Source organism: Rhipicephalus sanguineus, chromosome 1 (genome assembly GCF_013339695.2).
Source record: "Rhipicephalus sanguineus isolate Rsan-2018 chromosome 1, BIME_Rsan_1.4, whole genome shotgun sequence".
NCBI classification, from domain to species: domain Eukaryota; kingdom Metazoa; phylum Arthropoda; class Arachnida; order Ixodida; family Ixodidae; genus Rhipicephalus; species Rhipicephalus sanguineus.
The window spans coordinates 54504221-54530298 of NC_051176.1; the positions used below are offsets into that span (position 1 = coordinate 54504221).

The window sequence follows — 26078 nt, forward strand, 5'->3', positions numbered from 1 at the left end:
ATGGCGTTGTTATCGCCGTCTTCGGGATGTCTTCTGAGGCCATGGGAATTTGATGGTAGGCACGTACGAGGTCGATCTTGGAGAACAGTGTCGCACCATGCAGGTTGGCCATGACGTCGTGAATATGAGGTAGCGGATAACGGTCGGGCACGGTTGCTCGGTTGAGGGCTCTATAATCCCCGCAGGGCCGCCAGTCTCCTGGTGTAGACTTTGGCACCATGTGTAGTGGAGATGCCCAAGGGCTAGCGGATGGGCGGATTATGCCGAGCTCGAGCATGTGGTCGAACTCCTGTCGTGCTACTTGCAGCTTCTGGGGGGACAGGCGGCGTGGGCGTGCGTAAACCGGGGGCCCTGTGGTGGAAATGTGGTGACATACATTGTGTGTGACGACCCCGCCGGTCTGTGGCGGCCGCGTCAGCTCGGGGAACTCGCGTAGGATAGCCGTAAAACGGGCGGTGCCCGGTGGTATCACGAGTGTAGGGCTGAGAGGCGGATGCTTAGACGGCTTTCCGCACACTTCTGCTTGTGAGAGGGGATCCTGTATACGCCGGTTGCGTACATCAACAAGCAGTCCAAAGTGACGCAAGAAGTCTGCTCCCAGGATAGCAAATTTTACGTCAGCTACCACAAATATCCACCGAAATGTCCTCTTGAAGCCCAGGTCCAGCGAGAGTGAGCGGTGCCCGTACGCCGGTATCGTCGTGTTATTTACAGCTTGCAACGGTGACGAACACGGGCCTTTGCGATCGGCTGGCGACGCCGGCACAACGCTCACTTCTGCCCCAGTGTCGACCAGGAAACGGGTGCCTTTCTCGCGATCAGTCAGGAAGAAGACCGACGGGCGACTTTCCGCTGAGCCGGTGGCACTTGTCGCCGTCAGTGCTGGCTCGGCGCGTTTCCCGATTTCTCGCACGGCGGCACGCATTTCCGTGCAGTATCACCGAACTTACGGTGGTACCAGCACAGCTGCCGCTGTTGTTGTGTAGCACTCCGCCGTGTGCTTTGGCTTCCGCTTGACTGCAGCGCCGCGACGGTGTCGGCGAGGCGAGAAATTTCCGCACGAATCTCCAACAAGGCGGGAGAGGGCGAGGCTTCGGCGAGCACCGTGGCAACTGCTGGCGTGGCGACGGCCATGAGTCGGTCAGCCATTTCGGCGATCTTGGAAACGTCCGTCTCTCCGGAGGCCGTGACGCCTATCCGCACGGTTGCGGGCAGTCTTTGAAGGAAAAGCTCCTGCACCAGGCGACTGTCGAGACCTGCTGTGCAGCCCGCTAGTTGCTGCATGTGACGCAACAGTTGGCTGGGTCGGCGGTCGCACAGTTCGTTCTCGCGTAGCAGCTGCTGCAGGCGCTCCGGCTCCGAAGGGGTTAGACGGCGAATCAGCGTCTCTTTGAGCACTCGATAGGCATCTTCGGCTGGTGGGGCAAGCAGAATGTCGCGCACCTCGCTCGCTGTGGCAGGTGGGATGTTGGCGACCACGTGGTGGTACTTGGTGTGGTCGGCGGTGATGCGGCGGGCGGCGAACTGCGATTCTACTTGGGCGAACCAAAGTGCCGGGTCGCTGGTCCAAAAGGGAGGAAGCTTCACGTCTAACACAGCTACTGTCGGGCTGGCGACGGCGTCGTGGTGTTCCATGTTCGGGACTGCGGGTCACCAATTGTTGGTACGCGTGAGCGACGCAGAGACGAGGCGTGTTGTTGAGAGTCTCGGTACCAACTAGCTTTATTTCTCGGCGAACTGGTTTTCCTTCTCTCCCTCTCCGCGCCTCCTTCGTGCCTTTGTTACGGCGCAGAGGGAGGAAAGGGAATGTCGTTCTTCCTCACGCTGGCAGCGCCACGGCTTCACTGCGGCGCATTTAGAGTTCACCACAAAACCATTATACTTATTTTCCGGAAGTTCAAATACCTCGAATAGTAAAATTCCAGTGCGAATCAAATCAAATAGCAAACACTATTAGAAAAATATTCTAACGTTCAAACATTCGCACACCCTTAGTTCATGCTACTTAGCAAAAGCAGTGTTGGCGCATGAATGGAGGGGCTTCAGGGCCCAAAACCTTTACCTTGCCAGTAACCTCGTACAGCAATTTCTGCATGCTTCACTCGTGCACGCTTCACTTGATTCTGTCACGCAACACTTCAATGTCAAAATGAAAGACTTTGGAAAAGTAGATATGCTATAACAAGAATTTGCCCTTCGGTAATAATAATTAATATCTGGGGTTTAACGTCCCAAAACCACGATTTGATTATGAGAGACGCCGTAGTGGAGGGCTCTGGAAATTTCGACCACCTGGGGTTCTTTAACGTGCACCTAAATCTAGGTACACGGGCCTCAAACATTTTCGCCTCCATCGAAAATGCAGCCGCCGCGGCCGGGATTCGATCCCGCGACCTTCGGGTCAGCAGTCGAGCGCCATAACCACTAGACCACCGTGGCGGGGCAATTTGCCCTTCGGTAAACCATGAGAAGCAAAAGACTGCATTGAAGTAGCACGCACCTTCCGATATCATGGGTTCAATAGTGAAACAGTGGCCAGCTTTCATCACACCAATGGCTTTGTTTTCTGCAAGACAAGGCAAAGAGTGAGACAGGAAATCCTAGGAATGACTGGTCAACAGATCACATCTGCATAAAATGTAATGTCACAATATGGCGAAATACTGAAAACAACCCAAGCAAGGCTTGGCCGTTCACTTACTAGCATAGTGCGGGACACTAGGGGCTGTGTGGAATAATCTGGAAAAAGATGTAAAGAAAGCACTATTATTAACAAAGAAAGAAACGGTATGAGCAGAGAACCACACATTGAAACCAGCAGCAGAAAATAGGCTCTAAACCATTTACTAAACTTTCTATAACAGTACAATAAACTCTTAAAAAAAAAGCGCGCTTTCCTTACAGGTTTTTTTTTCCGGCAACTGCCATGAAGTGGGTGCTTTTACCAAATATGAAACTGAAATCTGGTCAAGCTGTCCTTAATTATCTCAAGCAATCATGTGTACCATCACACGCTGCTTGAGAGCTCTGGACATGCACGAAAAGAACCGCTGCAAATTAGCGGCGCATTAGGTCTGCACTACTTTGTGTGCTGCATTGCGGCGAGCCTTGATGACAAAAAACAGCTGCCTTTTTACCTGTGAATGCCATGGCCACAGTAACTGCGCACAACTGAAAAGCCATGCGACTGGGCATGCTTCTGGATGATGTTTCCAATCTCCCGGTACCGCATGCCTGGTTGAACTGCATTCCAAAATAATGACCTAGTCAACATGACAAAAGCAGAGTGAAAGTAACCACACACCAACAGCTAACACAAGTTATGCAAGTCTTATTAAAGGGGCCCTGCAACACTTCTTGAACAGTCAGAAAACACTGCTGATGAGTAGTCAAGGCACCTGTGAACATGCGAGCCAAATAGTATTACAGAACTACAAACAGCAGGGAATCTACAATTTCTTTTCAAAGACAGCTAAAAATCGCTCGCTTTCATCTTGGCAAACTACACAGTCAGCGGGACTGAGTATGTAGTCAGTGGGATGCACACAGCCATTGGTTGATTTCATGATCACGAAAACATCCTCAGTAATACTTTTACTGTTCATTTTGATTTCAATACATAAAAATGTGGAAATTAATGCTACTGAGTGAAAAACCAGTGCACTTCATTGAAATGCAGTATTTGCTGCAGCGTGGAGCTGATTGTTGCTAGCTTTTTAAGTGCAGCGCATTGCCTACCAAGCACACGCTGTACTGGGATGCTTGCTGTACCATATGTGCACATTTGCCGTGGCAGTGTCTGTGCAGCAAGGATTGTTCGTGCCTATGCTACTCTTAATTCTGCATGAATACAGCGTGTCATCTCATGGTGACGGTGTTATTTTCATTTTCTGCAAGGGATGCACACTCCCAAAAGCAAACAGCGGCGATCTGTTCACAGGGTACCTGTAGTTGCAGAAACTTTTTTTTTCCTCTCCCTCTCTCCCTTCTTTTTTTTTTACCACCATGGGCCACCTACCACAGTTACTTGCGTAATGAACGTACTCGCATAATCAGAGGTGGAACAGGGTACATGGGTTTGGGAGCAGTCCTGGGAGCAGGCAAAAGTGCCTTTTGTAGCAGGCTTGGTGCATCCAGAAAGACGTTTTGGAGCAAGTTTGGAGCAGCCAGAGAGAACGTTCAGTGCAGATGTAGACCCTTTTGACAGCACTTGTGCAACATTTGTCCAATGTTGCATCTGGCAAACATTAAGCTAAATTGCACAATAGCTTTATTTAGCTATGTACAGCCACCCATTTTTTAAACCTGCACTTGCGAGTGTCAACCGCCGAGTCAATGAGCGCCATGTAACGAAGCACGGCGGCAAAATGAACGAGAATACGTGCATGCGCTCGATGAGCAGTCCTGTGCACCTGTCTATACTAGGCTGTTCCGGGAACCAAACACCAACCCCGCTTCTTTTGAAGGAGCCCTCCAACGCTCTTCAACGCCCCGCTTTTTTACTCGTGGGTTGCGTAGACTGAAGTATGGACACGTTAGTGTGGACGGGTAGCGGCATGCAATCCGAAGTTATTCGATCTAGAGAATTCAAAATACTACCAGAAAAGAAATGCCTGCCCTAAAGTCGATTTTCACGGGGTCACGTGACCGCATTTCACTCACCCTGTGACATTTCAGAGAGCCCCAATGAAATGAGCTGAATGCTCCTATGTAGGGGAAGCTTGCACACCATTGTTGCTTGTCCTTTACAACGTATTGTTGACGTTGCCATAGTAACAAATGTGGTGCCTGACACCTGACTTGTCAGAACTTGAGCGGGCACTACTGCTTTGAAGCGAGGCTGGCAAGGCTTTGTCTGCTGTTCCTTACAATGACATTCCATGTCATTCCCTCCTTTCATTCTGAGAAGTGAATTTGTGGAGCGCCAAGGGCAGTGAAACACGATCGCCCCTACACGGGTTGTTCGGTGAGCAGCACGACGAATTACAAGGTCATTTAACGAAGAAGAATACCGTATTTACTCGAATCTAACGCGCACCTTTTTTCCGGAAAAACGAGTCCAAAAATCGCATGCGCGTTAGAATCGAGTACCGAAAAAAAAAAAAGAAACTCGGTTATCCTATTGCCATCGACATTTCAATATGGCCGCCTCCTACGATTTCTGCCATTTTTTCAGTTCGTACGTGTGCTGAGGAGATTGTCATCCCGTTCTGCGTTTGCATCGACGGCATGGAAGTGCCGACTCCAAATACTCGACGAGTGTACCACGATGCCGCATTTAGAAGAATAGTTATTACATGTGCAGAGAGACGGACGGAAATCGGGCCGCATCGCGGTCGTTCGGATATAGTTCGGAGTTCCCGAAACGTGCGTGCGAGACTGGCGCAAACAGAAGCAGAAGATTTTTACAGAAAAGCTTCACGAAAAGGTTTCAGTGGACCAAAGCAGGGCCGGTTTTCCGAAATCGAAGAGCGTTGACAGCGACAAGGAGTTGTCCGACAGCGACGAGGTCTGATCCATTACGCGACTCGTATCGCCGCCGTAGTGGTGACAGTTTTAGCGGCAAGGCCCGCTTTTTGACTTTGTGTTTTACTTTTTTGAAACTTTAGTTCTTTAAAACCCAAATATATGTTCTTCTGAATGTGCGAAGTTTGACTCCTACGGACTTTTTTTGTTCTTTTCTCTCACGAAAAATGGGTGCGCGTTACAATCGATGTATTACTTTTTTTTTTTTTTGGTCGCGGAAAACGGGTGCGCGTTACAATCGAGGGCGCGGTAGAATCGAGTAAATACGGTACTTGCACCGCTTCAATAACAATCAAGAGCCTACTGCACGTGCGGAAAGAGGCAGCTCGCAAACGTACAGACACAAAAAGAGGGAAGAGAGAAGCGTTTCGTATGGACATCCGACTGGCGCAGGCAAAAAAACCAGAGGCGAAATGGCAGCCAGCGCCTCTGTCGTGCTTTGTAGTTGTAGTGATCTCTTTTGTTACGATGGCGTCTATTTGGAGTTCATTGAAAAAGCACAGAAAAGAAAGACGAAACCCAACAGAAATCTCAACTTTGATGCCACGCCACGATCACTTCTAACGTTACCTTTATCCAACCACAGGCTGGCGCGCATCGTCGTCATTTCTGCCCACAATAGTTCTGGCGAGCACCACTATGCGCTGATGCGATCAGCAGCGCTGTAGCGACTTTATTGTGTGATTAAAATACTAAATAACTTGATATCGGTGCTTAGACCTATGCTAAAATTATCCCCAGCCACCAATCTACACAATCCGCAAGTAAAAAATTGGGGGTTGAATAGTGTTGGAGGGCCCCTTTAAGGACCGTTACCGTCATCCTTTTTTCTTTTCTGAATGCTGCCATCAAACTACAAAAAAAAGGCCACGTGTTCGCGTGTGAGATGGATGGGATGTGATATATACCCGCTGATTATACTACGTATGTGCTTGTCAGCATTTGTTTTTCTTTTTCCTGTGGTTCACGCAGCACTTTCCTGAGGCAAAAAAGATATCTGCCAGTGCAAACAAAAAACAGGATAAAAAAGCAAGGACAAAAAAGCAGGTGGGGTTAAGTCCGTTTCACATAACAGCATGGCAGACGAAACGAAGCTGCACTGGACTGTTCATCGTGCGCATGCACATATTCTCATTCATCTCCCCGCTGCGCTCAGTCATACGGCGCTTATCGACATCGCGGGCAACACTCGCGCGATCAGGTTAAAAAATGGGCGGCTGTACGCACGTTCGTGTTGTTTTTTTCGTTCTGTCTTATATAGTTCGTCTCCCAATGGCAGCAGTCGTGCTAGCTAGTACAATGTCTGGATAAATGTGTTAATGTCCTGGAAGTTTTCTTCTAGGTTAAACTTCTCCAGAACTGCAAAATAATTCTGGTGTTTTATTATTGCGGTACTATGCAATATTGAACAGACTGCATGGCCTACTCCACACAAATTTCAGTTGATGGCGATTTTATCCATGAGCCAAGAAGCATAGACTGGCAAGTGGTATGTGACGTATAAAAGCCAAGTACCTGCTTCGATAGCCTTGCTGAGACACTCGTAAGTCACCTGAACGAGCTTGCGGCCACTTTCATCCACATTCCCGATGAACACAGTTTCATTCAAATCACCATGGAAGCCTCGGTGGTACACTGTTATGTCCACTGCAAGCACAGTTGAAAAGGAAATGGGGTACGTGAGGTCTCACATGTGGTAAAAGCTCACCTTTTAACACAATGAACACAATAGTCATTGCAGATTTCATTCCATCACATTCTTGCGTTCAAGTACAGTAGGAACACTGGTTAACAGACACTAATTCTGGGGAGAGGAAATTAAAATAGCACAATACGACAATAAAGAAATGCATTAGATAGATGCAAGTGCTTTTGCTCATTCAGCAGACTGGCCTCCTGCCATTCTAGACTGAACAACGCATGAAACTGCACACTGGCTACACAGATTGTCTTTTATCTTGGTTCTCAACAATCTGCTTCTTTACTGCAGCAAGAATCAACGTGACACAGAAAAGAAAACACGAAGCGCATGAAGAGGAAACGAGAATCGGATAATTTCATAACCACTGATCCAGTTCTCTTATACACACTGCAGGCTCCAAGAAACGCAACTCATCCTACACATGCCGTTAAACTGAGATACGTCATTTCCTTTCCCAACAAATCAATACAGGACAAACTTGCACACGCCTCCCAATTCTGTAATTGCTTCAGTTTCTCTTACTCATTGTGCGAGTTGATTTTGATAATGGCGGATGACCATGCATCATTTCATATTAGCATTACAACCACAGCCCTTACAATGAAAAGCCAGATACCCTCCAGCTGATTTTAAATCTTTTTTTGGATTGTAAAGTGTGCTCGTATAATCTGTCGTTAAGACACCTACTCATTTGAGCAATAAGATACTTTCCGGATGATAACGGAAACTTGTGCACAACACAACACACACAATCTACGGATCTGACAAGACGCTTTTTTTTTTCACAGCTTGAGAAAGCCACGTTTTTGGGTGATGTGATCTTGCAAAGCTCCCCTTGTTTGTTGTGTGCAGAAAATATCACGCGAACAGTTGCCCAGTGGGCTACTTTCTTTGTGGGAAAGAGTGTGCATGAAGACGTCTATTCCACTGCTACGAATGCATTCTCGGTTCCCCTTCGTGTGTGTGGTATTTTCTGTGTCAAGCTAACTCACAATGCAGTCATAGACCCCAACCCTTTTGTTTCTTTACGTACCACTCATCTTCTCTTTACTTCAGCAACTTTTGAAAGAGAGACTTGACAGGTGAAGCTTAGAAAAGTGGCACTTTACAAAGACAGATAATATGGCACGTGCTCATCACCCCAAAAATCGTGCAAATGCTGAGTCTTATATGGCCAAACCTACTCATGGGGCCATAACATATGTCGAACAATGTAGCATCTTAGAATGGATTTTTTTTTTTTGTATGGGATGGCAAGTGGTACCATCAGTCTCCCACACTTCTAGTCTGATAAGGAGCAAGAAAAATCCTTCCGCACAGACACCCAGCAGGCAGATTTAATTTTTACACCTTATACAATGGCACTGGAATATTGTACAAACAGAAGACATACCAGAGTTCACCGTACAGAGCTGCTCGTTATATCCAGGGGTGCAACAGCCGAAAGAGCATTTGGAGCATTTTGGAGCAACAAAACGTTGCTTTTGAAGCACAAAAATCCGAAATTTGTAGCAGGTTACGAAAAAAAAAAAAAAAAACCTGAATTTTTTTAGCCCGAAATCCGAAATTTGGAGCAGTATAACAAAGAATTTGGAGCAGTATAACAAGGAAAGCTTGCTTTTAGAAAACCAAAGAAAAATACGTACGAACCATTCAACATCAGCTAACATGTGCACAGTGCATGTATACACCACTATTTCAATAAAAGCAGTGTGTTAAGCCACCCACGGTGCAAACAATGACTAAGTCCACATTAGCATTTCCAGGGCCTGTCCAATAATTCGACAGGTGCTGCAAACGCTAATGTGGACCTGCGAACCTGGCAACCTCGAAATTCGGAAGATTCATAAAGCACGAACAAGTAGGGGTGGCGTAAAAAGAAAACTGGTGTACGTTTTTGTCTACTGTTTCTCAAGGCTGCAGAAACGCCATACACAGCAGCTCCAAATGATTGCCAATAAGCTTTTACACGTCAGCGATCATACTAGTACACTTAATTACACGGCGCGAACTCGAATGAGTAATTAAGGAACAAAATGTACTGTGTCCCTAACAGCTAGCCCCTTCTAAATATCAGCGATCGCTGGCGTGCGCGCTATCTCTGCAGCCATCAGCGGGCGGCTCGTATACCCTTCTACGTGCTGTGCTCTCAACGCGAAGACACTGTGCAGAAAGAGCATTTTTCCCTGGTGCGGCCGTATTCTCTCACACCAACGTTTTGTAGAGCTGCGCGAGATTGGATATAAAAGAGTTTGCTGCCAGCCTCACTTTGTATAACACTACAATTTGTTGCTGTCGCATTCATTGCTTCCTCCATGCGGTGAAACTGTGACTTTTTAGGGTTAGGGTTTGCACGTCTGTATTGGATGATGATGCCCACAGTGCAGATGACCAACGCGGCCTCCATTTCTCGCTAAAATTTGCGCAACTGAGAAAATTTTGAAGCTGGTCAGGCATTCTGGCGCAGCGTGGTGCAATTTCAACAAATTTCACGGTTTTGGCTCAGCTTGGCGCAAAAATAAGGAATTGTATCATTGGCGCAATTGGCGCAGCTGTTGCACTCCTGTATATCCAATATACTGTTAGAACCAGTATCGTTGTAAGTGGGTTTGACTGCACAGCGCTCAAGGATTGCAACGTGACAAGAAAAACAGTAATGACTGGCATCCGCTAGTGCTCGAGATAACCGCATCCTGTCGCTATGAATCCTGCTCTTTATAATTTTTCTTAATCATCAGTTCTGATGAAAGTTGCTATCTGAGATTTCAGTTTGCATTGCACACTGAAATCTCAGAATCTCAGACGGTGGCTATGGGAAGCCCAAGTAATAACACCAGTGAAAAAAAAATCAGGTGCGTAAAAAGTTTTTCAGTGACTATATTACATTTTTCTGCCAGAGTATACATGCAGAGCAACATGCAAACAAAGGCTTTATTTCCTACAACTTAAGGGCACAGGGTAAGCCCTGTACGTCCCATGCATTTTTGACCATGTTGAGGAACCGTTTTTCCCTGTATCTGAAAGAGGTATTCACATAATGCATATTTTTTATTTTTATTTATTTATTTATCATTTTCTCATTCATCATTTATCATATATAATTTTCTTCCAAATTTTGCACACCTCAAAAAGCCGATTCGTAGGCACTCTGGCTGGAGATAATGCTACCTGCCAAATGTCATCTTTGAAATGCAAGTGGATACCTAAGAAAAAAAACTTGGCAACAAAACTATTTTCGGTACCGAAACTAGAAAAAACTAGGCTTGTGCGAATAGGAAATTTTAAGCACGAAGCAAATTTGAAGCGAACAGTGATTTAGTAGAATAATTTCGAACCGAATTCAAATTTTATATATTGTATATTATAAAGAGAAATGAGCATATTTGTCATGACCCAACTAATCTACATAATATTCTTTAAAATTGAAACAAGGCATGTGCAAATGTTATTCTTTTTGGTTCAAAGGAAGTGGAAGCAACTTTGAATAGTAGCAGGATTTGACTGTCTGTAGAATGCAAGTGATAACCTGTAAAATATGTTACGTTTCAAAATTTACTATATTTAGAGCATATAAGCCAGTATAACAAGCTTTGAAACTTGAAACATGATGATTAGATGGGAGGGTAATATGCTCATTTAACCTTGAAGTGGGGCTTCGTGGCAGTGCGGATTTTTCCTGAAAAGGTGTATTCACGGCAGGCCCGTAGCCAGGAATTTTTTCGGAAGGGGGGGAGGGGGGGCAGGGCACTTGCTGAAAACCTTGACTACCTGAGAAAAACACCTATTTTTGTTATGTATTTTTGGTAAAAACACGTACTTCACCAACATTTGGTGGAAGCCCAGGCCCCTAGGCTCCCCCCCCCCCTTGGCTACGGGCCTGATTCACGGTATAGCACCCCTTCACTGCAGTGAAACCACCTTTGCAGGGGGATTACATGCGGACTAATATGCACCTATTCGTTTATTTCGAAATAATTTAAATTCAAGTCGAAGCAAATTCAAATACTGTAATATTTGTTCAAATATTCAAAGTGCTAAAATATTCGCACAAGCCTAGTTCCGCCCCGTGCTTGTTTCCTCAATCGTCAAACTACATTGCTTATCTATAGTCGGATACAACTTTAGAAGGCAGCGGCATTTCCTCCTCAAAGGCGGATCAACACAAGCCTGCACCAATGGGCGCGCACTCGGGACTGACGTCATGAGCGGGACTATTTCTTTAGTCGCGGAGGCAATCGGCTGCTGCGCTTCGGTCGTCTGGGCGGGGCCTTTCCTGTCTTCATAAGCTGTATCCGACTATAGTGCGGCGATGGACGAAAGAGCTGGGAGGAGTGTAAAAATCAGTCAGAAAAGCTCGATTAACTTCGCGAATCTCGCCCGTGGCTGCGATTTTGTTCTGGTCGTCGTCGTCCAACTGAGGTGCAGGGGTGCAACAGCCAAAACAGGATTTGGAGCAATTTTTGGAGCAGCAAAATGTTGCTTTTGGAGCACAACAATCCAAATTTGGAGCAGGTTACGAAAAAAAAAAAAAAAAAAAATCTGAATTTTTTAGCACGAAATCCCAAATTTGGCGCAGTATAACAAAGAAGGCTTACTTTTAGAAAATACAAAATACGTACAAACCATTCAATATCAGATAACTTGGGCACAGTGCACGTGAACACTGCTATTTCAATAAAAAGCAGTGTGTTGAGCCACCCTACAGTGCGAACAATGAAGTCCACATTGGCATTTGCAGGGCCTGTGAAATATTTCGACAGGCACTGCAAATGCTAATGTGGACCTGCGAACCTGGCAACCTCAAAATTCGGCAGATTTGTAAAGCAGGAGCAAGTGGGGGTGGCGAAAACAGAAAATTGGCGTACGCTTTTGTCTACTGTGTCTCAAGGCCGCAGAAATGCCATAAACAGCAGCTACAAATGATTGCCAATAATTTTTTAGACGTCAGCGATCATACTAGTACACGTAATTACATGGCACGTGCACGAATGAGTAATTAAGGAACAAAATGTGCTGGGTCCCTGACAGCTAGTACTAATAGCCACTTCTAAATCTCAGTACGCTTTTCCACAGAACACCGATGTACTGCAGCAAAAGTGGCTTAAAAAGTGTTCTGCACGCAATAAAACAAGCATCTGGGAATTTGAGAACCACTGTCGATAGTAATGGCGATAGTAATTATATGGACACACTCAACGGGATTTTGCCGTCATGTCCCGTATATAGTCCAAATCGATAACGCGTCCGATGCTCTACCACTGAGCTACGGCGGCGGTCATCCTCCCGTCCACTTTATGGGGCATATATGCGCATTTCCACACTCGCCGCCATGGCTGCAATCGGTGCTGACTAACACTCCTACGTTTAACTACGCATTTATACCCCATAAAGTGGACAGGAGGATGACCGCCGCCGTAGCTCAGTGGTAGAGCATCGGACACGTTGTTCGAAGGTCGCAGGTTCGGTCCCTGCCGGCGGCAAGTTGTCTTTTCGTCCACTTTACTTTCTTCACATTTATATTCCAATTACTACAAATAACGTCCCCTATACTTTCCTTGGCATTATTGTCTGTTAGTTCTCATCACTAGTATTCAAGCTACTTATGATAAAAAAAAAGAACATTCCAAGCATTGCAAGACATAATAAAACGCTGCTTGTGCATTTGTTTGATTCATGGAAGAAAGAACTTGACGTTACATTGGAGAATGGCGCGAGCTGTGCAAAAGTTCCGTTTTCACAGGGTTGTGCTCCGCTCGCAGGGTCGCGTCTCAGTGCTAGTTTCGTTATCGCATACTGCTGCGTGTACCTTGCACGCTCGTGAAAGTCACTCTAACGGAAACTTTGACCAAATGCCGTGTCTATGTGATGTTGTGTAATGTGCCCTTCAAAGCAGAAACCACAGCGTCGGCTGCCGGGCAGTAAAGGCAGGCAATGTTGGGCAAGGCAAATGCTACGTCGGAAAGCCTTTTCAGGCACGTAATTTGAAGGGCACTAACACTGTGCGGACCACTAAATCTTATTTTCATTCAAAATAAGAATTTCCTTGGCACGAAACAAGCACTACGAGGTTTCTGGAAAGCTATTTCAACAATCATTTGACTGCAGTGTCCCTTTAAGCAGATTTTAGCGATCTTGACAAGGTAGAACAACAAAAGTCAACCATGTTTGTATTCATTACCTTGAAATTCAACTTAATCTCAATACAGCAGAAAGGCATCAAATAAGCACGTATATTATTGATATAACAAAATAACTGCTGGGATGGCCTTCTCCCATCGTCGTATGCCATGCATAAAATGCTTTTACCTATAAAAGATATTTCACCTCATAGTGGTCCCCTATAAAGCTATAATATGAAGCCAAGGCAAAGGAAACATTTCTCATACCGCTCCTATTTCTGCTGACAGTAGGAGGCAACAGCGCAACATAATGCCTGCTGGCATCACGAAGTCTCACACTGTGAAGCTTCATTTTAGACAAACGCAAACTTGCGCTGGTCCAGAATGTAGCACAACAGAAAATTATTTCCCCTTACCGTTCAAAAGATCGCCATCTTGAAGTGGCCGCATGTCAGGGATCCCATGGCAGATTACTTCATTCACAGACCTTAACAAATGGAAGACAAGGTACGGTCATCTTAGCGTACTACAGTGTTACATGCAGGCATTTCAAGTTCTTCCCCCCCTCCCAAACAAAAAAGAGCTTTGAAAGGAATGATAACACGTACAGAACAATGCTTGCAGAATGCAAACTCCAAAACGAGGCTCGAGACAAAGCTTACGCGAACCTTCTCAACTTCAACATGCACAAAATTGCAACGATCAAATGTCTACCTTTGGTAGACATTTGATGTTGATTTCGGGTGCCCAAGCTGAAAAATGCGTAAAATGCAGCATTTGCCCAGGCACTTGCAATATGCCAGTTGAGTAGATGCGAACACCCTCTTAGGCCCGTATTCACAAACCAACTTTAACTTAGCGCTATAAGGCGCCCTTTCATAAGGAAGGCAAAAGTGTAAGGATAAGAAAAGGTCACAGTGCGTTTCAGCAACTCACCTTAATCTTTATTAGGGCAGCCTTACAGAAGCTGGCCTTGTCGTCATAAGGAGTGAGCATGGGAGCGAGACTGGGTTAGGCTTTAGCATAAGGGTTGCTTATGAAACGCGTTAAGGTGCCGAAAAGGCAAGGAGGGTAAAAGATAAGGATAAGATTGGTTTGTGAATACAAGCTAGATATCAATCACTCCGCGAGCTTAGTCTGTATTGCCAGACAGCGTGCTGCCGGGCCCACTGGGACTTTGAGATTGCGCGCAACCTATCGGTGAGCAATATCGGAGGCCATGACTGGGCGAAGCTCAGTCTAGTGTGCTTATGAGAGCGTTGCAATCGCCAACAATGCCAGCGTGCCTCATGAGTTGAGGCAGCAAGGCAGTGGTCAGAAGGAGGATATAGATATAATTGTCCGTAGCGGCCTTGGTACACGGTGTGTCGCTAAATTTGTGGCGCGAATGATTTGATGATGCTCTAGCCTAAACGGTGACAAAACTCCAAAAAACTGCTTCAGGGTCCCTTTAAGGGACGAAATGCATTGCGTACGCTGACAGCTGGTAGCCCCTTCCCAAACTTGGGATGCTTTCCCACACGATACCAGTGTACTGCGGCAAAAGCAACTTGAAGAAGCGTTCGGCACGTGATCGACCAAAGCCAGACCGTCTCGTTTTTTTTCTTCCTCGTCAGCATGCGATTGTTGGTGCACACGGTCTGGCCATTTTGTAGGCAGGCAATCGCTAGTTACACAAAGACGCGACTGTTCAGCTAGAAGCAACAAAGGCAGCAGATATTTCTATGCATGGACAAGCAAAAAGTTTGAATTAAATGGCTTTAAAATACATTGAAAACATAGCAGGCCAACCAAAAATTTAAGATTTGTTTGAATTAAATGCAAGTCTGAATAATCAGAGTTTGTATTATCGAGCGTCTACTGTACAAGAAAAATCGTTTTTCTCTTCAGTGTCCCTTAGGAGCAACGCCAACATTCTTTTTTTCTCATCATATTCAAAGTGATTGCTCTAGATTTTAAAATAAGATTACTACCACACTGGGGTCATTCCCACTAATATCAGCCATCGCCTGGAACTTCACTTAAAAAGACTGCAGCAAATGACATGCAGCATCTAGTACACAGTAGCTTTGAACTGCAACCTCCTTTTCACTGGTGCACCTTGTGCTTTGGGATGTGGCTTGTGAAGCACCTGGCACAATGGCGAAACTAGACACTGCTACGCACAAGGCTGTGGGTACAGTCGGCCAAGACACTCCGCGTCATACCTTTCTAAGAGTACGCAATCGCAACCAAAAATGTGCCTTAAATTTCTTAATCTGGAACACTTTGACAAGCTCTGCTTTGATGCAGAGCTCAGACATGTCCCTGAAATAGCAGCACCTGATGCTGTGTGCGCATCTGTGCCTCCTGCCGCACCATGTCATGCCTCCATCTTGAACGTATAAACAGCGCGAAAGAACGAGGACGAACAAAAGAAACGACAGACAATGGCGCTGAGTCGCAACTGAAGTTTTAGTTGCGAGTCAGTGCCGTTGTCCGTCGTTTCTTTTGTTCGTCCTCGTTCTTTCGCGCTGTTTATACGTTCAAGATGGAAGCACACTAACTTGCGCAGTTAAGCAATTTGACGTCATGCCACGTGGGCTGGCACGCAGTCAGCACGTATTCATAAACTACCAAAAAACACAGCCATATGTTCAAAACTACGTGAAATAAACACTGTACATCTGAATAAGCGCATATTCCGAGTACGATTCCAACACTACTTCTAAAAATATTTTTGCTTAGTATCTATTTAACTTTCTCGCAACAAGTTGTCCAGAACCTTGCAATAAAGTATTGGAAATCTGATGCATCCAATTACCATCCCCGGGGCCACAGTAAAGACCGGAATATAGGGTGACCCCCCCCCCCCCACTTTTAACTACTGAAAATCGAAAGAAAAAAAAAAAAGTACATGGAACGGCCAAAGTATCAGAAGGTACCTTTACTGCGAAACAAAAGCAATTTCAAATGGTGCACAGTGAAAATGCCATTTACTTACACGTAAGTTCCACTTGGCACAAAGCCAAAAGATTAGCTCAAGCATTATCTTCGTAAAACGTCACAACAGTCTTGACAGCTTTAATTTGGATGCACTTTGAGGTCCCCGGTAGCAATCACGATGCGAGCGCGGCTCCCGGTTAAACTGTGCTACCTTCGTCTCCAACTCTAGATACGCTGCCTGTCGTGATGTGATCCTTCAGCGTCTGCCAGTAGTGAATGCTTCTGTGGTGGACTCGATCTGCCCAGTGATCATAGCCATACGTGCCGCTGTAACCAGAGCTGCCGGCATTGCAGGAAGCAACAAAGAAAGAGTATCCTGCGAGATTGGAGTAGCGAGAACAGCCGGGCGAAAATAAACTTTCAGTTATTGTTTGTGACTCACGGCTCCCGCTCGTGTTCACGTGCGCTAGCATCCCAACACATCTTTCACACACTTCAGACCAGATTTCTTTGTGCCTTCGCGAACTCGATCGCCGTTTTCTTGAACGCTACGGTGAACTGTCGTCGGCCACCGGTCGAGAATGAGAAAAAAAGCTCGGAGCCCAAACAGATTCACAAGACAACAACAAAAGCGCAAAATGAGAAATGAGGCCGCCCACGGCACAAGGCTGGCAGTAAACAAAGCGACGCCAATGATTGTGATGGCAACAGAGGAGATTGACTTCAGTTGCCCGTAAAGGCCAGACTTCCGAAGTTTTCTGCCAATGGACGGGGGTCGACTTTTTATGGCTGTTTTTTGAAAAAAAATTCAACCTATATTCCGGTTTTTACGGTAATTGGCACGCGAAGGGGCTTATTTGACCACTTTTGCATGCCGCAAGGTGCTGATGCTTTGCTATTACAAAAGAATTGGGTCCCTATACCACAGCCTGGTTTGACTATAATGATGCCCATGTGGTTCTCTCACAAAAGCAAGAAGACAATGGGAGTCATGGGATATGAATAGGCTTGTGCGAATATTCGAGCACTTTGAATATTCGAACGAATAATACAGTATTCGAATTCGCTTCGATTCTAATTTAAATTATTGAAAATTTCGAAGCTTTCGAAATAAACGAATACGTGTATATTAGTCCGCTTATAACCCCCCTGTAAAGGTGGTTTTACTGCCGTGGAGGGGTGCTATACCGTGAATACACCTTTCCAGAAAAAATCCACACTGCCTGTAACCTCCTGTAAAGGTGGTTTCACTGCAGTAGAAGGGTGCTATACCGTGAATACACCTTTCCAGAAAAAACCCTCACTGCCGCGAAGCCCCACTTCCAGGTTAAATGTAGAGCTGTGCGAATAGGAAAATTTTGGGTGCGAAGCGAATTCAAATATTGAAGTGTGAGTGCAAATCGAATCGAATATTTTTTCGAATATTTCTCGAATATTTCTAGAATATGTCGAAGCGAAATCGCAGAAAAAAAAAGTTAGAGAGGATTCCTAAGCATATCCTTATGAGATAGCAACATGAAAGTGTTTCTTTTTGCTAGGTTGATGAAGCACTGGCGGGGTGATGTTTCATAGTTGTTTTATCAAAAATGAGGCAATGTAGAGGCCGAATTGTATTTATGTACATGATTTGGTGCAACCAAAGTCTTGCCGACAACACTTTACATGTGACAGGCAAAGATGACATTTCCTCAGCCTCTCCCCTCTTTCAACTTCTGTGGAAGCCCAACTGATGTGGCAGACAAGGGTGTGCTCCCTTTAAGTCCGGAGTTCCAAAACGGCCTCATAGACGTCGATATATAAGAACATCTGAAATTTTGGATGCTAAAAAGCTTCGGCTTCCGATTCTTCGGACTTCCTGCTCAAATTTTAGGTCCAAGACAGCATTAATTGAGCCCCCACCTCTGCCACATCTTTCATCTCCATGTTGGAACCAGCGTTTTCTTGAGTTAGTACATTTGCGACCGTAACGGAGCTTGAAAGGCAGCTTTGCCGCTATACCGGGGTGTGATGAGGTGAAGCATATTGAAAATCTAGGGACCACTTTCAATTGGACGTTGACTGTCTTTTGGCAAAATTCGACCGTAACGGAACTTGAAAGGCAGCTTTGCCGCAATACCGGGGTGTCATGAGGTGAAGCATATTGCAAACTAGGGACCACTTTCAATCGGACGTTGACCGTGCCTTGGCAAAGTTCGACTGTAACGGAACTTGAAAGGCAGCTTTGCCGCAATACCGGGGTGTGACGAGGTGAAGCATATTGAAAATTTAGGGACCACTTCTATTCGGACGTTGTCTCTTGGGAAAGTTCGACCCTAACGGAGCTTGAAAGGCAGCTTTGCCGCAATGCGAGAGTGTAATGAGGTGAAGCATATTAAAAATTTGAAGGGGTCACTTTCAATCGGACGTTGACTGTATTTGTTTTTGGGAAGTTCGAATAGCTCGAACAGTAAAATTCCAGTGCGAATCGAATCGAATAGCAAACACTATTCGAAAAATATTCGAAATTTCGAATATTCGCACACCCCTAGTTAAATGAACATATTACCCTCACATCGATTCATCATTTTTTAAAGTTTAAAAACTTGTTATACCGACTTATGTGCTCCAAATATAGTAAATTTTAAAATTTAACATATTTTACAGGTTATTTGCATTCTACCGAAAGCCAAATCCTGCTACTATTCAAAGTTGCTTCCGCTTCCTTTGAACCAAAAAGAATGACATTTGGACAAGCCTTGTTACAATCTAAAAAAAAACGTTGTGCAGGTTGGATAGGTCATGACAAATATGCTCATTTTTCTTTATAATATGTGACATATACTATTCGAATTCGATTCGAAATTATTGACCAAAATCACTGTTCGCTTCGAACCTAAAATTTACTATTCACACAAGCCTAGATATGTATAACACCGAGATGAAACAGCCAAGATGATTTGACTACAACAAAGGTATACCATTGGCGCGGCACAAAAAAGCAAAAGCACCACCTTACGTGCAACATGACTTGGGAAACTTGTAATAGTTGAGCGGAGATGGGTAGCAGTCACGGTCGATGCTTGCCTGAAATGAAGCAAAACAATGAATTGTAAGAATGGACCCTGACAACACACACTTGTAAAAACTCTCAGTGAAAACAGTTTCCAACGCACAAAGCACACGTAAGGAAATGCATGCAGTCTAACTACCTTCCTATGCGCCTAAACCAAGTTTGTCAACACTCAAAGAGGGAAGGTACCAAGGCTGTTTTTTCAACGTGCACGAAAAAACAAAGCGATGGAAGCAAGTTCACATTTTAAATCAGTATCAATAAAGCTTCCTTATAAGGCTTTTGACTCTCTAGATCTTATCAGGAGCAGTACTACCTAAGCTACATTCTTCTGCGCTCATTATTAAAAAATTTTTTTGATGTGTTGTACAGTAAATCTCGAAGCAGTGACTGCATGCAGTGGTTCTCACAGGGCAGAAGAGTGAAGTGTTTTACTTTTTTCCTGGGCTTGTCAACACCTCCACGACATGAATAAGCTGAATCGGACTGAACTATCGGATTAAATAGGAGTCGCACAAGGCTGCGACCCAAAGGATGCACTTAAGACCACAGTGCTAGCTGTGGATTCTTATTCACACATTACTGCAGCATGGCATGAAACAAGCACAAAATGACCCATAGTGTTTTCTGGCTACAAGTGGCAAGTCATAAGCCATTCCTTTGCAACTGTCACCAAAATAATCATGAACTAATTAGTGTTTTCCATAAACTTGAATAAACTGTGGGACTTCCAAGACAAAAAAACTACAAACACAGCGTAAATTTCAGTCAACTTCCGATTTTTCAGACTCTCTAGAGACCACAAATCCGAAAAAACTAATTCATGCTTTTTTATTCCACTCAAGCGGTCAAATTGCCGCAGCCACATCCGAAATGGCATCAATGCCTCCCAGTACACTTAGAGGGGTGAGACGGCTGAAACTGAATTGGAAGCAGTTCTTGGTGCAGCAAAATTTCGATTCTGGAGCAGAAAAACCTTGATTTGGAGCAGTTAGCGGCATGATATGTCATCCTAGTAGTTTGAAAAAATAAATTTGTAGCAATTTGGGGGGACAAGTACATATTTTAATTGGCTTAGAATACACATAACACTGAAACATCCTTTGGAGGAAGATTTTTTAACAGATTGTCGCCAGGTATGAACTACACTACCTCTTTACATACCATGCGACCTATCGAGCCCGTGTAACAAACATATGAAATATAATTGAAAAAGGGTTCTGGAAATTAGGTTCACCTCAAACATTTGAAAAAAAAAAAAAAAAAAACCGAAAAAGCATCACAATTATTTAAAAAAAAGGTGATTGCACAAGAATTGTACTTACACAGCAGTAGGTCTTTGCTTAAGATCAGTGATATGATTTAGCCGATTACAGCTTTGGCTTTTTGTACGTCTGCTTCGTCTGCTTATTTAGCTTTTCAAGCTTCCCAAGAGCTTCCTGTAGGTCAGTGTTACTCTTTGTCAGGAGAACATCACATTAAGCGCCTTCAGCTATCTGCTCGGCCACGCTGTTGGCATAGCGTCAAGTGTACTGCACCGCCGTTCACTGCCACCTCGTGCGGGACCACCTTCAAGAGTAGGGCGCGGGTGCCAAGAAACCTCGCTGCACTGAATATCTCGTCAAACGTGCGTGTGTGGTTCTGCAAGAGCAGCGCCGTTGTAAGCGTACTGTACACATTTACTGGGGGACACACAAACGTGCTTCGTATCAGTATGCTGCTGCCTTCTCGTGCAAAACCGCTAGAGCAGAAGTTCTCAAACTTTCTGGCCTTGGGGAACCCCAACGGCTGCGGAACCCCTAACTTTTTCTTGAGCATTAAGACAATCGAAAGCGCCGGAAAGGGGGCAGGTGATAACACCTCTCGACGCGAGCAACCACAGTATTAACACTGCCCTCACTTGCCTGTTCCCTTTTCTTTAATACTGAAGGCCATTGCCATTGATGTAGAACTCCAAGTAATAAACAGATTTGTGATAGCGGAACCCTAAGACGTCCTTCGCAGAACCCAGCTTGAGAACCCATGCACTAGAGCAGGGGTCGGCAACCTTTTGAGGTGGATGCCAAGTTGCATGAAGCCGTCGTGGCGGGGGCCGCACGGCAAAGCGGGGAGGAGGTGGAGGGAGAAGAGGAGGTGCTTTAAAGAAAAAATTCCGTGAACTCACAAGAATGTACAAAACTGGAATAGGAGTGATGCTTATTTTCCGCACGCATGTCACATATTTGCAATCTGCAACATAGGTTGCAAGAAAAAAAAAAGAAAACTCAATGCGACTTTCGACGCTGAACAATCTTAGCCAACTCGAAAATATCTACATCAAGGTAGACAGACACAGAAAGTCGTGGAGGCGTTCACCTGTTAGTCAGGAACGCATGTTTGATTTGATGAACTTCATTCTCGAGAAAGTCTGTTTGCAGACGCATGTACTGCCGAAAACTGTTATCATGGCTGCTGCTAGTTTATTCGAACTCGAAAACTTTGAGTCCGTGACGCCAGCATAAAACTTCACAGCGTCCTTTGCACTAAATGCGTCTTTGAGCTCATCGTCTGTCTGCATATCAGCCAGTTCCAACTGGTGCATATTCCCACCTTAGGTGGATTTTGAAAGAATCGGATCCTACACGAGAATGTTTTTGAAAATCGGAAAAGCTAACTTCGAACTTTTTTTTCCGGTGGGAAGCGGTGTGCTCGTCTCTCCCACAGAACATTTACAGCAAGGGAAGTGACAAAGATTAGACTAGCTAGCTTGCTGTAGGAGAAGGTTGAGTTTGAGCTCAAAAGCCTCAACGTCTTGAGCTCAAAAGCCTCAACGTGTGCGAGCATGCCGGACAAAAGTTTCCCTTTTTCTTATATGAACGCCATTCCCTGACCTAGTATTTCCACAAAGAATCTTTCTTCCCCTTGTTTGGACCTGTGCAAAGAAAGGAAGTGAGTACATCTGGCTAAGTGTGAAGATGGGGGACAATGCCAGCTGGAAGCGATCTTTCTTTACTTCTATCTAACCCCACTTGAGGTCAATTCTGCCATGTCGGCCTTCAGACAAGACGTGACAAGGGGTGGTGGGGGAGAGGGTTCTGATATCGTGCCAAGGGCCGCAGCTTGCCGACCCCTGCGCCAGAGCATTTCAGAGACGCGTCGCATGCAAGAAGCTAGTTGACACCACAAGGTGCTCGCCGAAGGCAAACGCGCGCGTAGGTGACCATACGCAGCAGCGCCGACACGAAAACCGCAGCTACCAGAGAAACATGCTAAGCACAACGAAGAACCTGAGAGTCAACTCCACTACGCATGCCACTCTGTAGTTTTCACTAAGCACCAGTAGCACCAGAATTTCTCGCACAAAGAGGCAGCATGAATGGCGGCGCGTTTGGGTTGTCGTCTATTAAAAGCATGCAGTATGCTTACAACTGTGCTAGGCCACATGCATTACCGAGCAGTTAACTGAAGATGCTTATCATAAAGGGTTGTCAGCGATTGAGTCGTACTGGCGCGTTTGCCGCCTGCCAACATGCTGCCTCCGTGCATTTCCGGTGCTTATCCATAAATACATCGCCACACTGTGCCGTGATGGTGGCCCCTTCGGATTTTCAGTCTGCTTCACCCCTCGACACTTTTAAGCGTTGCGGAAAAGCTGACTTTCGGACACTGCTACGGCCACGAGCAGATCAACTCACGAAAGCGCCGGTTCAAACCTACGAGGTGAGAGACACAGCAGAGGTGGGGGTTTAATGCCCTTGAGGACCTGAAGTTTGGGCAGAAAATAAAAAAAATCGGACCCTGAAGAGTTTCAGCATCCGAAATTTCGGACGATCTTATACATTGACGTCTATGGTGCTTGTGACAACGCCGAAGAAGTGTCCAAATTTTTTAGCATTTCCGAAAAATCGACAGTTGACTGTATGTTAAGTCATGTCGTTACTGCACAAAACCAAAGTTTGATCAATAAGTTTTGTGAAGTTCAAAAATGCAACACGAATACTGTACAACTGGCTACAAAGTTTATGAGACACAAGAAACAAAATGCATTTCCAAAAAGCCTGGGCAGATAGCCAAATCTAGTGAAGCTTCAACCTGCGGTAGTCTTTGCGGCTCACACTGTGAGAAGCCAGAAATTCCCGTTGGCCATGGAACCCATCTATCAAGATAGCTTCATGGGTTATGGAGATATTTTGCTGTATTTTATGCCCAAATGTGATGAAACTAAATCGATTTGTTTAGCTTTTCATGCTGATTTCAAATATGAACTTTTTCTTGTAGGTCAACTAGTTTACGAGATGCACAAAGCTGCCTCTCTGTTGTTTCCGGAAACAGTAGGAAAAACACGTTTAGCAGAAAATGAGTATTATCAGATAGCTAGACACTATATGTTATAAGTGCAACGCTACAAACAGTTTTCAGATCAAATCATAAATCACTCTGCAGTTGACTAAAATTCAATATTTGTACCATGACTACAATAAAGAAAGAACCAAATTAAAAAAATATATGTGCAGAAAATAACAATCTTGCTTTCAGCACTGTGATATACAGTTTGGGTGTTAAGTTAAAGTTAAGAATAATCACAGCTCTTGCTGTTCTAGATAGATCCCAAGATATCACTCGAACATGCTAAGTAGGTCGCGCCAAAACATTTCAAATTCAACTCATACTCCTTGCATATATCTAAACTGCTGATGACATACTGATCTAGTAAGACTAAAGTTAGGCTTTACATGTGGAAAAATAGTTGTAGATTTCAATAATTTAATAAAAAAAGAACTCTTTTTTTCTTTCACAATTTTTTGGTCTCTACACCCAGGATTCATTCCCCCTCAATCCTTTCAGCCGACTGTGCCTTCCAGTCACCTACCTCATGTACAAGCCTGTCCAGCTCATCGGTAGTGACGCCAACTGCGGCAGCACCAAGTGCTACATCCAGCACTTCTCTGGCCAGCTGAAAAATGAATGTGCTCCTTTAAATGGCAATGGTAAGGCTCATAAAACTGCCTGTGATGCTCAGAGAAGCTTGCAACAGCCCAACTCTAAGCAGCAAGAACAGCAGCTGCACCACAGTGCTGCCTGTGACACTCTAAGGTTTGGTCAACCATTATAAGGGACAACAACATAACTTGAATGTATCATCAACTTCATAAGAAAGAAATGCCCGGTGTGGTTAACTATGACAATGAAATATAAATATTACATACTGAGATTTGTACAAACAGCAGGTTGTAGTAATTCCTCAAAAGTACTAATTTGGTGTTCCCTTGAACCCAACTGTACACCTTACTGCAAGAAAGGTGAGGGCCAGGAGGCCTGCTGGCTTCACTTTTTTGCAATAGAGTGTACCTGTTTAGTACCATTTCACACATTTAGAACCCCACTCCAGCTAGATATAGAATATGTTGCTGCAGAAATATTTTTATCAATTTGACAGATAAGGTGCTAAAAGTGACAAATACAATGCCATTTCAGGGCAGAAATCACTGGAGAATAAGATGTTTGTTGATTTTTCACGAACCACCACACCTAGTGGCTGCGCTAAGCAACACGGTATGTGAAGTCAATCCCACCGGATATAGCACTTTTTAAAACAGCTTGTTTAGCACAAGTATACATGAATAAGAAAGGACCGACTAGACAGTAGGGCTAACAGTACGTGCGATAAACGAAGTGTTTTTACAAAACCTCACACCACCAAGCCCAAACATTCACAAGCAATTACTACCGTGCGCAACAAAATCCCATCGACATCGTCAGCAGTCGCCCACATCATGTGAACGCATAGTGGGCGGCTGCTTGGAGCTGTAATCTTTTCACTGGCATGTCTGGAATTTTAATGGCATCATTTCCATGACGTCGGTAAACCTCTGATGAAGCCCGACATAACACACTTTCATGTTAAAAAGATTCTCTCATTGGAACTGTGCAAAATGGCATGTTAAGGTGCTACAGACGTCTCAACATAGGCCAAAGTAGCGTTTTTGTCAAGTTCAGGCTCTTATTTCAGAGCCTTTGTGCTGCACACAGACAAAACAAAAATTTTAGGAGATAGTAAGTTTTAGGGAGAGTTCTATAACAATAATTTATACTTTTGATCTATAATCGTCTTTTGTAAAAAAATTTCCGAAAACGTTACAATTTACTCAATTTTATCTACGCGCTAATGAGTGAAAAATACAGAGCTACTATAAGGAACTGTCCTATAATAAAAGCACGATGCTCAAAAAATGCAGAAAAGCAACTGTTGAAAGGATGCGTCAAACGGTCAATTTATAACGACTTTTTTTTCGCACCTAGTTTTCCATCATTTCATGGAGTTAAATGGCACTCTAGTGCCCCAAAAATTTTTGCCGCTTAAAATATTTTGGAAAAATACTGTAGAACTAATGTCTATATGTGCGTAATTTTCAGATTTTTTAAGAAAAACTGTTTTTGGTCGAGCGCCACAGTTGGGACAGTTGGCGTGATACCCCAATTGTACAGCTATGATCAACTGTTGGCGCCTTTGTGCCATCTTAAGGAATAACATCTGTGTTTTCCTGTCGTAGATAGAGGTTGTGCACGACTTCGTTAGAAATGATTTCCATTGGTGTGAAAGTTTATTGTGCCTATAGTTAAAATATTGGAGGCCTAGAAAGTTCTTTTGCCTGCCTATTTTTGGCACCTAAAATGAGCTTTTTTAATGCCTAAAAATCCGGCCTCTAATCATTTGATTAGCTAGCTAGAGTTGTCAAATAGCTGAATTAGAAGAAACTTGCATGCAAGGCACACAAAG

At 44.6% G+C, this 26078-nt stretch overlaps 1 protein-coding gene across 1 annotated transcript in view; it reads right to left on the bottom strand.

The window, feature by feature from the left end:
* Positions 1 to 26078, bottom strand: part of LOC119391550 (methionine aminopeptidase 1) — a 43322-nt gene that overhangs the window by 11580 nt on the left and 5664 nt on the right. Inside the window, exons 6-12 of the mRNA XM_037659232.2 lie at positions 24171 to 24254; positions 19268 to 19335; positions 13764 to 13834; positions 7042 to 7173; positions 3138 to 3243; positions 2702 to 2739; positions 2501 to 2566 (exon numbers count right to left, since the gene is read on the bottom strand). Coding sequence (XP_037515160.1) covers positions 2501 to 2566; positions 2702 to 2739; positions 3138 to 3243; positions 7042 to 7173; positions 13764 to 13834; positions 19268 to 19335; positions 24171 to 24254 — 565 coding nt within the window. The remainder of the gene's footprint in view (positions 1 to 2500; positions 2567 to 2701; positions 2740 to 3137; positions 3244 to 7041; positions 7174 to 13763; positions 13835 to 19267; positions 19336 to 24170; positions 24255 to 26078) is intronic.